Raw genomic sequence first — 17,342 nt, forward strand, 5'->3', positions numbered from 1 at the left:
CGAGAATGTGTTTTAGTCTATAACTATTCTCTGTCACGATAAAAAAAAGAATTATGTGGAAAGATGAATGACTCAATTCTCTATCTAATCAGTATGATTTTGAAGGTTGTTACTTGATGAACAATCAATTTATTTCAATTGAAATAATTAATTATTCATTAAATCCAGCAAGACGTTGAACAGAAACTTGCACGCAACAAAAACTTTTATCCGCTGAACTTTCATCCGCTAACTTCACACATAAAGGCGAATGAACTGCAAAGTTTAAAGCCTCTTAAAAAGACGGGTGGGTAATGTCGGGGACATAACCGGAGTGACGTAGGACTATACAAAGGGGACAGCTTTTGCTAAATATATATCCTCTCAACTGTGTGTACTTCTCGAATGGCAAATTTGCTTAATTTGATGAACTTTAGGTACTCAATTATGATTTGACATGCACGTTGAACTCATATTGTTGAATCAATCGACGTTAGTTGAATATTGTTGAATCAAAAGTTATGTGAGCTGAAGAAATGGAATCGTTGCGTTGAGTTCGTACCCGCTTTTGTAGTTCGTGTTAGGAAAATACATTCCGGTCTGCAGAAATGTAAGCGAGTACAAAAGTACCCGCAGCTTTCATATATGTATTTTGTAATGCCGATTTCCCCAGGCTCCTTGGGTTTGAAATCTGTGTTGGGAAAACGCATTCCGGCGATCGTACATCAGTCGCTGCATGTAATTTTAAGAGCCAATTTTCAGAGCAATTTTTAACCTATTGAACCAAGTTTTCAGGTCAATAAATAAGTAACAAGCATATAACTACTTACACATTTTATTTTTCGAAAATGAAATGATTATCATACAACTCCATTCAACCGGCAAAGAGGTATTAACGTTAATACCTTGCACTTCAAACGTAACAACCTCGTTTTCGAAACTTTGAAGTTAAAATTGTAGAAAATTCATTGACGTTTTTCGTTTCGTAAGGGTGTAACGTCACTAACATAAGAAAGTATGAATTCAAAGAAGGCATTTGTTGTCAGCATAAGTTGATTAGTTCATATCCAGGAGCAACCGTGTGATGAGTCACCTGTTGGGTTTTCGTTGTTGGTTGGGTGTCACTCCACCTAGCACCTACCACCTATTACAATTATTGTTAAACCAAAAAGAAAACACTCATCTATATGAAAATTTAAAAACAGCTAGATAGGGTCTTTCGCATAAAATTAAAAACTATATTTTTTCTAATTTCAAAAAATAAAAATCTAATAAAAAATAAAATGACTGATTAAAAAACATATATATATATATATATATATATATATATATATATATATATATATATATATATATATATACATATATATCTAGGATTAAAATGACGGCACTCAGTCATACCCAAAACAAATCAAGGTTTATAAACAACACATTTAACATTACACGACACATTAAAAACATCGCACCGAACAAAGAGGAGGTGGCGGGTCGAGAGAGTTCCGGTTGGATCGATTCGGGACTTACTGAAGCGACCATGAAAAGACCAGACGTGTTCTAGACGAAACCAAGAAGATCAAAAAGCTTTTTCGTGGAATAAAATTTTTTTCGCCATCAAGTCTCTTCACAAATTGTGTAAAAAGTTAGGAGCAAGGTAAGAATTTATAATAAAAAGTCCGTCGTGTTAGGAAACCTAAGAATGTGAGGTTTTCCCTTTGCATAACCTGGCTAGACCAGAGAAGGCCTTGGGAGGTTGAATGAGAGTCCATGTGGACAGCTAGGGCCAAACAGGCCTTAGTTTCAACCGAAACAAACGTGTTGCGAATCGATTCTGCAGACTTGCAGGATATAACGCTTACATTAGCACGACGAATTGTTAACTAGACACTGGGACGCACTGGAGTTGGCATTATGGTACCCCTCGATCCCTCCACCGTTGCCGAGCCATTCCTGTCAGCAACCCGCAGCCGTCCTAGTTTAACGTATGGGTATGATGACGGAGTCTGCCAACTCAACACCGTCGGCAAGTATGAGTCCGTTTCGCCCTCGACGACTCTTGATTCGCCCTTCGATTTCAGCCAACCTCCGCCAACGTTATTGGATCGACTTTCACTAGTCAGCCGGACTCTGACTATCAACCGGACAATGGGACGCACTGAAGATGACATTATGGAAGGCCTCGACCCCCAGTCGTGATAGTCCTACGTGTGGGTCTCGTAACGGGGTCTCCCTACCAGGGCTCTGCATAGTCATAGTCAACTGAGGATAGTCAGCTGACTAACTGACTGACTATATCCATAGTCAGTTAGTAATGACTTTTTGGCTTTTTCACGTAGTTTCTCCGTCAAAACAACTGAACAGTCAGCCGGGCGTTTAGTCGCTATCTCCCTCTACCGACTCGACTATATCATTTTTCATTTTTTTCTTCCCATTCAAATTGTCTTCATTGCATTTTGAAGTGACTTCCGCCAAAATTAATTCGTTGCTCTCTTTCTCTCTCCCATGTACATGTGCATGCATCGATGTTTGAGTTCAACGTGGTTTGACATATGCTACAGGTAAGCTAGATTCTTTTGTATCGTACACGAAAATTACTTACACGTATAAAATAACGTGCAGTGTGTGTGCGCTATTTTGCACGCCTAATACTAACTAATACTAACGCGATGACCTTTATAGCATACTTGATAAATGTCTAAGTTGGTTTGAGTTCACGATGGGTAGACAATAAACCGTCCATTGATGGGGTAACTTCTTTTTTGCATCAGAAATCATGTTTTCGTTCCTCTTTATATGAACGTAGAAATAAGATTGTGTACGTGGGTATGAATTAGTGTCAAGGGGAAATGTAAGTGTGGATTGAAGTCAGGCAGATTTGTATTCATTATTCAGGTCAGTTAAAATAACCACTGACTGGACTAGTTCACCAGTCATCCTCGCTAGTCAATTCATTTTCTAGTCAAGTCACTTTTTGTTGGCGGCGACTGCCGAAGCAGTTCTAGTCGAAGCGAATCTGCTGAGAGTAGAGTCGGTCCTCATTTTTTTACCTTCGAAGATTTCGGGCCCTGCTCCCAACTCGACACCGCCGGCATGTATGATCTCGTTTTACCCTCAACGACTTCTGATCCGCCCATCGATTTAAGACTATCTAAACCTGATCGATCATTGCTTACTAGCCGGGCTGAGTGGCGCACTGATATTCAATTACGGCAAAACAACTCACAACCTAACGATCTTCTCGTCTACTATCAGAACTGCCCGGACTAAATACGTGTGCCAACGATTACCTACTAGCAACATCGGATGGCGCCTATGACACTATTGCGTTCAACGAAAATAAGCTGAACGTTAGAACTCTCTCAACTCAGATCCTCGGTCAGCACTACGAAGTTTTTCGATGTGATGTTCCCCGTACATCAGCCGTAAAGCATCTGGAGGCGGCGTTTTGCTCGCAGTTCGACAAGATCTAAAGGCGCTGATTATAGAGGATATCATCTGGCGCACTGTAGAGTGTAGGTGGAAATTGAACTCGTTGGTCATAAGCTCTTGATCTGTGTGGTGTACTTTCCTTCTGATCGTATCAACGACCCTTCTTTGATTGGAGACCACATCAAATCATTAGAGACTGTGGTTTTTCCGCTGCAGTTGATTAAGTAATAATCATTGGCGGCTTCAATCTCAGCTGACGTTCTTCAACGCATGGTTTTCTTTTCGCTGATCCCGCGCACTCATAGATTACCCCAACCACGTTTGCCACAAGCTCAGTCGAAGTTGTTTTGGACGATATCAACGTAACATACAGTACCATTCAACAACAAACAAACAGCGCAAGGAGGATGGATTGCCTTCTACAATGGCGTATGAAGGCACGGCTAATTCAGATACGGAAGAGATATGTCGTTTATACTCGCGAAAGTTCTCTACTGTCTGTCTCGACCGCTCATTATCTACTGCGCAAGTTGCTTCCGCTGTCAGGAATGTTCCTCCAATGAGCTACTCTTTCAGCAGCTTCGATGTTGAGGAATTCCAGATTTTCACCGCCGCCGCTAAACTAAAATCCTCTATTAGTCCAGGCTCAGCTGGTATTCCATCTTTTTGAAAAGGTGCATAAACAGTTTAGCGACTCCACTGTTGCATATCTTCCGGCTTTTTTTGACTTCTGGAACTTTGTGCTGTTTCTAAACTCTTTGAATTAGTAGTGATGGAACCCGTCTTCTCGCATTGCAAACAGTACATAAGTGATGACCACCTTGGATTTATGCCGAGACTCTCAACATCGTCGAACCTGTTGGTATTTTCTAATTATGTAGCTGAAAGTTTGGCAAGGAATAGGCAAACCGATGCCATCTATACTGACTTGACTGCTGCATTCGACATAATTCATCAAGACATCTCAATCACAAAACTGGAAAAGCGAGGATTCACAGGAAGGATGTTGAAGGATGTTTTTTCTGCAGGTTCCAGTATTCCTCAAGGAAGGCATCTCGGACCTCTGATCTTCCTAATTCAACGACATTTGCTTGGCATTAGAAGAACTTCGTGTATCATTTGCGTATCATTTAAAAATCTGTTGCCGTATCAGTAGCTGACTGTCGGTTTCTTCAACGACAACTGCATATTGTAGCCGAATGGTGCACCACGAGCTGTATGGACATAAATCCAATGCTCCACGATAATCTTCTCCAGGAAAAAAGAACCGATAAAGTTCGAATACGTACTCTCTGGTGTCCACATTCCATGAGTTGAGGAGGCGTTTAGAAACTTGGGATTTATTATGCGGGTTTCACAAACCTTCACGGACGTATATTGTCTCAAGTCTCTATATTGGGCTCTGGTTCGGCCGATTCTGGAATACTGCAGTATCGTTTGGAATTCGCACATTCCAACTGGCATCACGAGAATCGAGTCCATTCAGAGAAGATTCATTCAGTACGCACTTCGTCTGCTTCCGCGGTGCAATTCTCATCAGCTCCTTAGCTATGAAAACCGCTGCTCACTGATCCATCTGGATTCACTGCACTGCAGAAGAACACTAGCTGGGTCTATGTTTATAGCGGATACACTTACTGGTCGCGTCGATTCTTTTGAAATTTTAGACCACCTGAATCTGAACGTACCGGCGAACGGCGAACGAATTATAGCATGTACACAGCAACAGCCAGCCTTCAGCGTGCATTCAATGCAGTTTCTACTGGGTTTGATTTTAATGTTTCACGTTTAACATTGAAACAGCGGTTCTTAGAATTGATAAAAAGTAGATAATTGGATCATTTGGGCCACTGTAGTCTCTTGATGCCAGAACAAATAAAATAAAATTCAGAATAATCAGGTAAAACCGAATGTTTGTCAGGATATCTCTGATATATTTACCGTTGGACTCTGTGAAGACTGAACGTTGACACCGAATCATTATGGCTTCCGGTGGAGGCAAGTTGGGGATTCAAAGGGACCCCCGGAAGATCTGGGAAAATACTCAGCAACAGCTGGACAACTTAGGGCAGGGGTTTTCAGATTTTTTTTATGGCAGAGCACTTTTTATAGCAAAATTATTAGACGGAGCACCTGTATTTTTTTTATCAATAAAACAAATCCTATTTGCATTGACATTACCCAACTGGGAACAACTCTATTTCGGTTGCGAGTTGCAGTGACACGACATCTGACCCGGAGTAAACAAGATAAATCACTATATGCCCAGTGAGATTAAATTGAAGAATGGTTTTCTTCAAAGTGGGTTTTCAAGTGGGAGCATTTGCTATAACTTCGCGGAGCACAAATTTCCCGCGGAGCACCATTTGAAACCCCCTGACTTAGGGCAACGATTTATGGTAGAGTGTCTACCAGTCATCAGAAGACAGCTGAAATGGAGCTGGAATAGGGGTTGTTTCATATAACTAGTTTCGATTATCTGCAGCAGATTTATATACGTTGAAAATTCCAAATTTAAATGAATACATTGATTCAAATGAATGAATGAAATTAAATGAATACATTGATTCAAATGAATGAATGAAATTAAATGAATACATTGAGTTCCGAAGATGAGGAAACCCTGAGGGCTCCAAAGGTCCATTCATTGTATACTTTAGACGATAATGCAAACCTCCTAATGTCATTCGCATCTCAAAAGTTATCGATGTTATCGAGATTACTCGGATGGGGCAGACAAATTACGAGTTGTCCGTCTCCAGCAGGTGCCAAGCGAATAAAATAACGCGCTGTGATCTCTTTGTGATTGAGTATCGCGTATACGTACCCTGTTGCAACGTTAAAATAGACGGTGTAATAAACGAAAAGGGTTTGACTCGAAAAGAGATACTCGATGGTGTCGGTCGCTTCAAGAAATACTCACTTAAAAGTGTGAAGATTCTTGCTAGCGATCGACTGAAATTTGTGTCACTTAAAAATGACAAAAAAGTTCTCAATCGGACAAACTCTTTTCGTGTGACATCTGAGGATTCCGCCCTTCCAAACTACATTGCAGTAGGTGCACTTCGTTTACCTGTTCGGTTGTTTGTACCCCGGGTGATGAAATGCAACAAATGTATGCAACTCGGTCACACGGCCGCCTATTGTTGCAATAAAAAACGTTGCGCAGATTGTAGAGAGAGCCATGATGAGAATCCTTGCGCGAAAGAGCACAAGTGTCTTCATTGCGGCGAGGCTCCTCATGATCTTACTCAATGCTCGGTGTACAAACGAGGAGAAAAAATCAAGCGTTTCTTAACGGAACGTTCCAAGCGGACTTATGCAGAAATGCTTTAGAGTTCCGTTCCAACGACTCAGGACAATCCCTACTCCATTCTGCAGAACGACGAGCCTGTTGCTGACGCTCCCAATGCAGGAAGTTCCGGTACATCGCAGGGTGCCATCAAAATTGATTCAATATTTAAACATACCTAACATGATAATTTAATGAAACATGGATGTAGCTAAGATGAGCAGCTCCGTTTAGTAAGTTAAAATCATATATAATATGATTATTCGAATAATCATGGACGTAGTAAGGGAAAGGAAAAGTTGCGGTAGGATTGTTGAGATTGTTGCAAAGAATACAAAATAAGTGATAAACCTTTGAATCCGCTTGGATAGTCCTTTGATTTATTGGATTCTCAAAATATGTCTAATGAAAGTGCATGAAATCGGAGTTTTGAAAAAAAAAGTTGATGGAAAATGTCTTCAAATTGCATGAAACGTCGAGATCTACTATCATCACGATTTTTTTGTCATCTGAATCCCGAAATTCGATATTCGATAATATTTTTTGGGTGATTTAACGGTTTTCGAAAAATTGAAACCTTGACGGCTGTGCGACACTAGTAAGTTAAGTCCGGTTGAGCTGAAATTTTGTATAGGGTATTTTTTCGCGGGAATCAACATTTTGCAGGAAGTCCCTTTCGAAAATTCAAAAGTCACTTTTTTTTCCATGCATTCATTGGCACTCTAATGTGCATAATATGCAACAAAGCAAACATTGATATTTTTCTCTAAAAAAATTTTACGTAATTCTCGCAGCATGAATTGTCTTTCCAATGGCAATCCGTTTTCCTTAGTCCAAGTAATAACTTTTTCGATTCCACATGAGGCTGTTCCATTTGAGACCCAATTTTCGAACTCTTCATCTTCATCAACCTGTGAGAAATGCCAGCAAAGAATCAATTTTCTCCAAACAATAACCGGAACATGGTGGGGTGCCCATCCAGGAGACCTCATTCAGTTATACAAAACAACGATATTATCAGTGTTAGAATATGGCAGTTTTTGCTTCCGATCAGCTGCCAGGATTCATATTCTCAAGCTGGAGAGAATACAATATCGTTGCCTGCGTATAGCCATGGGGTGTTTGCATTCGACACATACGATGAGTCTCGAAGTTTTGGCAGGAGTACCCCCGCTTACTCTTCGATTCACAGAATTATCCTACAGATTTCTCATCCGTTGCAAGATCATGAATCCATTGGTGATTGATAACTTCGAAAATCTACTCCAACTGATTCCTCAGTCAAGTTTTATGTCTTTATACCATGAGTACCTTACCCACGACGTGCACCCTTCACCAGGCATCTCCAACCAAGTTTGCTTCCCATACTTTTGCAATTCCTCTGTCATTTTTGATCTGTCCATGCGACAAAAAATCCATGGAATCCCAGATCATCTACGCTCCGATTATATTCCGCCGATATTTTCGGCAGAATATGGGAAAGTTAGATCTGATAAAATGTTCTTTACTGACGGTTCATACATAAACGGGTCCACTGGCTTCGGCATCTTCAATGAAAATTCCAGTGCCTCTTTCAAACTCAAAGATCCGTGTATGTCGCTGAACTGGGTGCGATATATTACGCATTAGGGATCATTGAAACATCGACCACTATTTTATTTTTTCAGACAGTCTCAGCTCAATAGAGGCAATCCGCTCAATGAAAGTTGATAAACGCTCATCTTATTTCCTAACAAGAATAAGACAACTATTGAGTGTTTTGGTCGAAAAATTATTCAAGATTACCTTAGCATGGGTTCCCTCTCATTGTTCGATTCCGGGGAATGAGAAAGCGGACTCGCTAGCTAAGGTGGGCGCTTTAGAAGGCACACTTTTTGAAAGGCAAATTGCTTATAATGATTTTTTCCACATTCCTCGTCAGTACACGCTCGTAAGTTGGCAGCGCATGTGGAGTGGAGATGAGTTCGGTCGTTGGTTACACACGATTATCCCTAAGGTCTCGACGAGTGCATGGTTCAAGGGATTGAATAAAGGTCGTGATTTCATTCGCGTGATATCTCGGCTTATGTCCAATCACTACAACCTAAACGCGCATCTCTATCGCATTGGGCTCGCAGCAAACAATCTTTGTGATTGTGGCGATGGCTACCACGACATCGAGCATGTTGTCTGGTCGTGTATCCGGTTCCATGCTGCTCGCTCTCAGCTCTCTAGAGCACTGAGAGCACAAGGCAGACAATCGGAGATCCCCGTCCGGGATATCTTAGGTAGCCGTGATCCTGATCTTCTGCTTCATCTATACCTGTTCCTCAGGAACGCCGATGTCAACGTTTAATGATGTTTCCTTCGTTGTGTCCCCGTTTTATATCCCTCCTATCCGATCGATAAACTTTTACTTAGTCGCGGCAATACATACACACACTCTTTACAGATACACGGGCCAAAGGTTGTGCAGTCCACTGATGATTCAACAAGAGCCAAAGGTTGTACCGCTCATGACAACTCTACATGAACTGATGATTGCGCCGGTTAGTGACCATTCTATCCTGGATTCCTCGAGTCGAGAAAGACGCACCACGCTAGATATGAGGTACAGACTAGGGGGGCGTTGCTGATCAAGGGTCAGCTGCATCCCAATAGGAAGTATCCCGAGTCGGGCCCACGTACAGAGCATTGGAGACAGCAACATCCGAATTACGAAAACACTTGTAATACTAACCTCGAGCCAACCGCGAGTAATCGGTTACATATTACTAACATAGATAATAAGAAAAATTGTCAAAGTATTGAACTCCCGGCCCCGTGAGGCTAACGCCATATGAGCCTTGATAAAAATATATATTTTGGAAAAAAAAAAAAAAAATCTTCATCAACCTGATGTAGTTCCAAAACTGATGAAGCATTCGCTCCCTCGGCAGTCAAAATTGAATTTTCATTATCGTAGAAATATGTGTTTGAATGCAAAACAATGTTAACTATGTCATCGTCGTTCAGAGCCTCAAACTCCACGTCCTCGTCGTGCACGGTGTTGTCCTGGTCAATCAATTTCTTCAGAATCGAAAGTATGCATTCTTTTGCAACCGACAACGGGATATCAGCATTTGCTATGACTTGACAATGGAATCGGCTGGTACCTCGCCCCAAGACTCGGCTACTCAAAACATAACATAACAAAACATAGATTCGCTTAACCTTGCATCGAACTTTCCTTGGCTCTTAGATGCCAAGCTTTTACTCACGCAGAAGCGTTTGCTTGTAGTTGGACTTAATCATTTGAATAATATGTTGGTCCATGAGCTGTAACAAGGCGATAAATATTTTTGACGTAGGACTATGTCTTTCATTTCTATATCGGGGTGTAAAATCAAAGTTTCGAAAACGAAAGCGTTACGCCGGAGAACGAGATTTTGAGCGTTAATAGCTCCTAAACAACTGAACGAAATGGTATGATGAACACTTCATTCGATAGATAAAATGTCTACGCGTTATATACTTGTTACTTTTTGATCCAAAAACTTGTTTTAATTGCCTCAAAATTGCTTTCAAAACAGCTCGGAAATCCACTCAGTTAAAATTGAACAGCGATTGGAGCGTGTTGTCGTTGTTGTGGTGAAGCTAACTTCGTTCATCATGAAAGCGCTGTGAAGGAGCGCAGAAGGGCCGACTTTTACCTCGGGATAGGTAAAATTCCCCCTAAGGCCAAAAGGGAATCCATCAGGCGGAGAAGAAAAGGCGACCAAGAGGGTATCAGCATCGAAAATTGGTTCCGTTTGATGCATCGGAGCAGCCGCCACACACGCGCGCAACTCTTTTTGTTTGGTGGTTATCAAGTTGGCATTAACCACTGGTGGTGGACTTCGAGAAGATTTCGGAAAGATTTCATCGTACATGATAAACAATTTGCCAGTTCCCCTTGGAATTAAAAATTACATCCAGGCGAAAGAGTTTATTTTAATGTTTTCTATTCATATAATACTGCGACCAAATACATTTTGTTTTATGATTTTTCAATCAGGTGCAATTAACAGGAAAGCTTCTGAAGATTATTCTTCATCATCAGTAGAATATTTCCGCATCCAATATTGGATGCATAAAACCTTGTGCCTACAACGTAACGCTCTCGTTTTCGAATTCCCCCAAATAGTCATTTATTTATTCGTTCAGAATGGATTCAGATTCAACTTCAAACAAATGATCACTAAATCAACGATAGTCCTACGTCATCCTTGCGGTTATACCACAGATATAACCCACTTCCTGTTTTTTAGACATTACCCCTCTCCCCAGTGGACGCTAGCCAAATTCTGGCAATATACAAATAAATGAATTTCATTTAAATTTTATTCATGATTCGATTATTCGGAATGAAAAAAAAAATCAACATTCCGGATAATCGAATTCCAACCAGAGAACACCTAACACGTAACCATTTCCATGACAACGTTTCACAGGTATTCCGCAATGGAAATAAATAACCCTTGGTAGTCATAAGCCTCTCTAATTTATGGAATAAAAAGTGGCAATTCTTCAAAATCAGGCAGTGTAAGTCGATCCCCTTTTCCACTTTGGCATGCGTCGATACCTTGCCTTGAACATCAAACTGATAACGCCCACACTCGTTTGTGATTATTGTTGATTCAATAAAATTTAATAATAAAAAGCTACCCCCCATTACCATTGGACAGCTTTCCATGACATTTATTATAACACCTTCTCAACACCTGGTTGGTCATTCGATCGCCATCATATAGTGAACAGATTAAACATTCTATGAAAGCATTAAGTATTATGATTCACAAATAACCAAAACTATAAAAGATAAATTTTGAACGTTAAAAGATCAACCGTGTCCCCGATAACAAACACTTGCGCTATTAGAAGATGAGAAAAGCAGAAATAAAATCATACGAATCGTTTACTGTTTTCCAAGCTCCAAACGACGAGTGGGAATAGACTGGAACCAGCTGTGAGATTATCATCCCTAGACACCACCAGCCAAACGATTATGGGCATCAATGCAATTATCCGAGGGGACAACGCCAGAAGTGTTATTCAAAAATCCTCTTTCACTCTTCTCCGCGCTATGACAATCCACATCGGAACACTGTCGTCTCAGTGTGGAAACATTTTCGAACAAAATGATTTTCGAAATGTCATTAGCCATGAATTAAACCAAGATACAATATGTGTGTGTGTGCAATCGAGAAGATAGTCCTTTCAAAGCTTCTCCAAATCGAATGGAGAGTGGGGTTAGATTAAATTTTCAATTGGCAATCTCGCAGGTAAAATGACACATTGTATGCGCACTCAAGTTCACGGGAATGAAGGTTCGATCACGTGTGTGCGACAGATTGATTTAGAGGTTCTACCTGCTCATAAAAAATGCATCACTTCGCCCGGCACAATCTGAAACAAAGGATCCGTATCACGATCCTATAATTTCGTACCTAGCGCAAATTTATGTTTCCGGGCTGCTAACCCGGGGGCAGTCTATACCGGGAGCATAGCTCCAAAAAGCTCATACATAATGGATAATATCGCATTGAATATAAATGTGTTATGGTGGAAGCCACATATGATCAAACAAAAAAATTATAGAGGCAAAGTTTTTTCCCGGTTGTGCGAGAGGGGAGAGAGACTCCTTTCATAATATGATGCTGCACACGCAAATAGTTTTTCAATTGCTCCTCTATGGAAGTTTCGAAAATAGGATGGGTTTAAAGACTGCAAATAAGTGTGGCTCTACGAAGAGAAACTTTTTCAATCTCGATTCATAGATCGCCAAACTATGCTCTGGGGAAGCTGCGAGCCGTTTTATGTGGAAAAATCGATAAAACATCGGACAAATTTTGTGCCCCAGAAATTTACACACCAAGCTGCTGAAAGTTTAATGCTGCGAACGTTTATTGTAAATCACCTCAATAAATAATATTTCAAAATAGGCGGGTTTAGCGGTATCGATTGTGGGTACTATCAAAAGTTATTTATCTGGGTTATGGTTTTGACGTGAAATCGTCGGAACATCCTATCCCTGTGGGTAAGGCGTGGCATTTATTGGCGAACCATCAATTTAGGAGCACACATTTCAGGCTGTGTGAAACCGTACACAACACAAATTGCCACGAAAGAAAAAAAGAAAAATCAAACGCTCACCTGCAACCTTCGGAAGATTCGCCGCAAAAACCTCCCTCAGCAGCATTAACTCGTCTTCCGGTGCGGATGTCGGTGCTCCGAAACAATCATCCTCAGGCCAAACTTCTCTGCGAAAAGATACGACACACGAGACAGAGGAGTCCGAAAAAAAATATATATATACATTAGAACGTGAATGAAAACGTATATAGAAAAGTATTGCTTCTAAGGAGCTCGATAAAAATCGGATGGATAAAATAATGTGGAAAAAAAACAAATTTTGGGAAATGGATGCGTGGGATGTTCTCTCTGATTTCACCACATATTGAATAATATTGATGTGAAGTATTATTTTCGAAACAAATGCGCGAAAATCAAAAAGTTTTTTTTTCAGTTAAAAATATACTTATTCAACGAAATTATCTTTTCCCTGCAATTAGAGAGAACTATCCCGTTCCATTTAATTAAATAATAAATAGAGATTTATGAGACAGGCAGTCCGAAAGAATTAATTAATTTCACTTACCTGGCGGATCGCATTAAAATAATTGCATGTTCGTATTTTCCGTTACGCAACAGCGAGTGAATCCTTATCATGCATTCGCCCCTGTCGGAAAACACAGAGATAGCAAAGATGATGGCGTTGATTAAAAAAAAGAAGGATTATTTGCTGAGAGCAGAAACCGGAAGACTGACGTACTTCTGATCGTCGATGGGAATGTCCGAGGCGGCGTCGAATGGAATGGGATGATCCTCTTCCGGCAACGTAATCTGATTAGCCAGACATATCGATACTTGGCCAGCAATTGTGAGCCACAGCTCCTCTAAAGTTTCCGCCTATTTGCGAGCGAGGATGTCGTCCACCCGTCGCAAAAGTGAATGACAGGACGTAATGCAACGGAAATGTGGAGGAAAAATAAAAATAAATGTATTACTACACTAACGATAATAGCCCGTTTCGCCGAGCATCATCATCTGGGCATAATCGGACTCACGTCAAGCGCTGGATCCTGCTGTGTAGCTTTGTTCCGTCCACTGGCGGTGGCGCTCTTGTTACGCTTCGTCTTAGCGCGTTTTTTACTCTGGACACGCACACTCCCCTGGCAATACTTCTCCAGCATTTTGAAGAACATGTGAGATGTCTCGATTACATCACGTAAATAAGCTCTGAAATGTAATTAGGACAGAACACGGAAGAGCAAATAATGAGTGGTGGTGTTTCAGGAAAAAGGATACACTTGTGACATGGTTATATATGTTAATAAAAGAACAATTAGAACAAGGTTAGCTTCTAATTAGTACACGAAACATTGGAACGACTAATGTTCGTAGAAAAAAAATAGCTTGAGGCACATCCGTAGTGGTTAAAAAGAAACAATACATTAATGATAAAAAAAACATTATAACAACCAAGTTGGCTAGGCTAAGTGCACATGCGAATTTCCAGCGAAATGTAAGGATATCGAAGATGTGAATTCCGTAATTTAGAAATTATTGATGGCGCGACTAATCCGGAAGATTGGTTGGAAGCCAACGGAATTCCTGAGTTCATAGTATTTGCTGGGATTGACAATAAATACGACAATACGACATGATGATAAATCAGATAACGTAGGACTACGTCTTTCATTTCTATACTGGGGTGTAAGTTCAAAGTTTCTAAAACGAGAGCGTTAAGTCGGAGCAACAAGATTTTGAACTTTAATAATCCGAACGAAATGGTATGATAGAATGATAATATGATGAGATAAAATGTCTACGCGTTATATGCTAGTTACTTATTAATCCAAAAACTTTTTCCGAGATGACCTAGATCTCGACGTTTCATGCAATTTTAAGGCATTTGGCATTACAATTTTTTTTCGAAAACCCAGATTTCCTTTACTCCCCCCTTGGGTGATTTTTCGATTTTCAAAAAAACTCAAACTTTGACCGCTTTGCGCCACTCTCCCTTAAGTCCGATTGAGCAGATATTTGGCATAGGGTGTTTTTTCGAGGTGGTGAACATTTTTTATGAGGTAACTTTTTGAAATTAGAGATGACCATTTTCATTGGCACCCTAATGAGCATATATGTTTATTTTTCCTTTATTGTTTTGATTTTTATTATTAACGTTTCCATTTATTTATTTCAACTTTTTCCTTAGAATTCGAAAAGTGAGCAGATTTTCATTCCTCTTCCCTAGTCCCAAGGCAATAACTAGTTCCAAGGAGATGGTCATCTCTGCAACAAGAAGCTTAAAAAGCTTAAACAAGAAGCCTGTAGTATTATATTGTGAATTTTGTCATTATCTATATTGTAACATTTCTCGAAAAGATAATAGGGTTTTATGCCTTTTTGAGAAAGAACAATGACATTGTTCTACTCACAGAGGCTTTTCCCTATTCATAAACACGGCTCATTGTTACTTAATGTTGCTGAGCCATTTGAAAATAAATTTAGAACAAAAAAAGGACCTGGAAACATCCGCACTCTTTTCCATATCGTTGTGAAGTGGGTACGCTACCAGTATTTGAAATTCACTAAGCCAGAGGGATATTCCTCATATCAACTAAACTCCAGTCGCGTCTAGAAATCAGATCAAGCCCGATGTGAATATGTACCTTCCCGATTTCAGGCTCCGTAGGCTTTATCGAACGGACTCTAAATATGGTGAAAGAGCCGTGAGGAGAAACATCCGCTGCAAGCTATTACCAAGCTCCTAACTGCGGGCACCACAGTACACCAATTTGAGCTCCGACTCTCCACGTTGAACCGATCCGGTGTTTATGCAACTATCGACTCCTTCATCAACAACGTGGCAATTTCAGCTCCGACTGAAGTTGGTTCATCCATCCACAAACTTCAAGCATGTTGAGGCAACCATCGTGTCGATTGGGTGCGGTTTTAAAGTGCGTTGACGAGTCCATCGATTATGAAGCCCATCGATTATGAAGCTCAGCCAGAGATGTTATGTACATACGAGACGATTTCTTGTTCCAGGGCGACTAATGTTCTAGCGTCCAGACAAGTCAAGACCAATCAAGACAAGTAATATTCTGAACCTCGATGGTAACATCTGTATCCGTCAGCGAGTGTGTTCCGTAGTGTTCCGTTCTATTATATTACGGTATAAAATTAGCAAAGGCAAAAAGGAAACATAATCTCTTCTCTCCTGAATAATAAAGCTTTCATATAACCCCGTTGTGAACAGGAAAGCCTGTTCATCAGGCGGCTTATCCAGGACCTTGCTGCTGGACAAATTGATTCGTTTGAATACCGGGTGAGTTCCCAACCACGGCGAAACGGACGTGAACCAAACCGAACGTCCGACCGATAATCGGTGTATCCGCAGTATCCCACTGTATACGCCATACACACCGTTCATTTAGAAGAAAGACCATCGATCGAAGACCACCCGTACCACAGCACTTCCTGAGGTCCTGAAACGAATCCGGATTCAGTAGATGGGGTAAAACCCTGCGCGCAGGTATGTTCTAAGAGTGTGACATGGCCATGATCATAAGAGGGGAAAAGGAGAGAAGAGAATAGGGTTAAGAAAGATGTTAGAGTGAAAAGCGAGTCTGTTCCAACCATCGCCATATTCATAAACCACCCTCAATTGGGAACTCTTCATCTTTTATAGCGTGTTTTGAATTATGAATCTTATTTTTGTTTTTTTATTTGTTTATCCTCAACATATTTTTTCCACCAAACGTTACACATCAAATTCATCCATCTTCGTAACGACTTTAGACAACAGTACCAGCGTACTGGTCAGCCCAACTTGAAAACTCTTTACAATCGCTTCACGAATGGTGGACCTTCACAAAAGAAATTTAGAAATTGTAATCCGCTCTCCTCAAGATTATGCTAAACCTTCCTGAAAGATTGCCAAAGTCTCAAAAATAAACCTAGAACCATTCCACCACTGATCGCCGTTGATTCAGACTTTCAACTGATAACTTCTGCAGAGAATGCTGCTGAGATAGGCTCTCGCTCTCGTAAGCTCTCGTCAACTCTCATGATCTGAGACGAACCATGGTCAATCCGTATGAGACGGCTGTTGGCCCAAAGTTCAGCCATCCACCACTCAATTCATAACGTCTTCCCTGGCGAATCGGAGATATCAACTATCATCCAGAAACATGAAGGCTCCTGGTTCGCACGTCATCTTGAATCTGGAACCCAACGATTTGAGTTTTAGTTTCTTCACTTTCTAGCGCTTGTTTTCATCCAGTGTCTCCAACTTGGCTACTTCCCCTTGTGCTGCAAGTCAGCCAAAGTCATTCTCATCCGGAAACCTGGGAAGGATCCAACATCTACTGCTAGCGATCGGGCTTCTCTGAGAGTTATCGATGCTTTTTGAAAAAAAGCAATTAACCAGTGTTTTCTGAGCAAAACGTAATTTTACCCGAAAAGCAGATCGGTTTTAAGAAGAGTCGATTAACTATTTATCAGCTGGCTCGAGTCTCCAATATTCTCAGACGGAACAAGTCTCTTTCCAAAAAGGTCAGCCATGGGAAAGCGTTCG

General features: G+C 40.7%; 1 protein-coding gene across 1 annotated transcript in view; it reads right to left on the reverse strand.

The window, feature by feature from the left end:
* The window catches only part of LOC129762449 (protein timeless homolog), a 223,112-nt gene that overhangs the window by 183,321 nt on the left and 22,449 nt on the right, over nt 1-17,342 (reverse strand). The window contains exons 5-8 of the mRNA XM_055760706.1: nt 13,825-13,996; nt 13,530-13,666; nt 13,356-13,436; nt 12,851-12,957 (exon numbers count right to left, since the gene is read on the reverse strand). Of these exons, the coding sequence (XP_055616681.1) occupies nt 12,851-12,957; nt 13,356-13,436; nt 13,530-13,666; nt 13,825-13,996 (497 nt within the window). The remainder of the gene's footprint in view (nt 1-12,850; nt 12,958-13,355; nt 13,437-13,529; nt 13,667-13,824; nt 13,997-17,342) is intronic.

Source organism: Toxorhynchites rutilus, chromosome 1 (genome assembly GCF_029784135.1).
Source record: "Toxorhynchites rutilus septentrionalis strain SRP chromosome 1, ASM2978413v1, whole genome shotgun sequence".
In the NCBI taxonomy this organism is placed as follows: domain Eukaryota; kingdom Metazoa; phylum Arthropoda; class Insecta; order Diptera; family Culicidae; genus Toxorhynchites; species Toxorhynchites rutilus.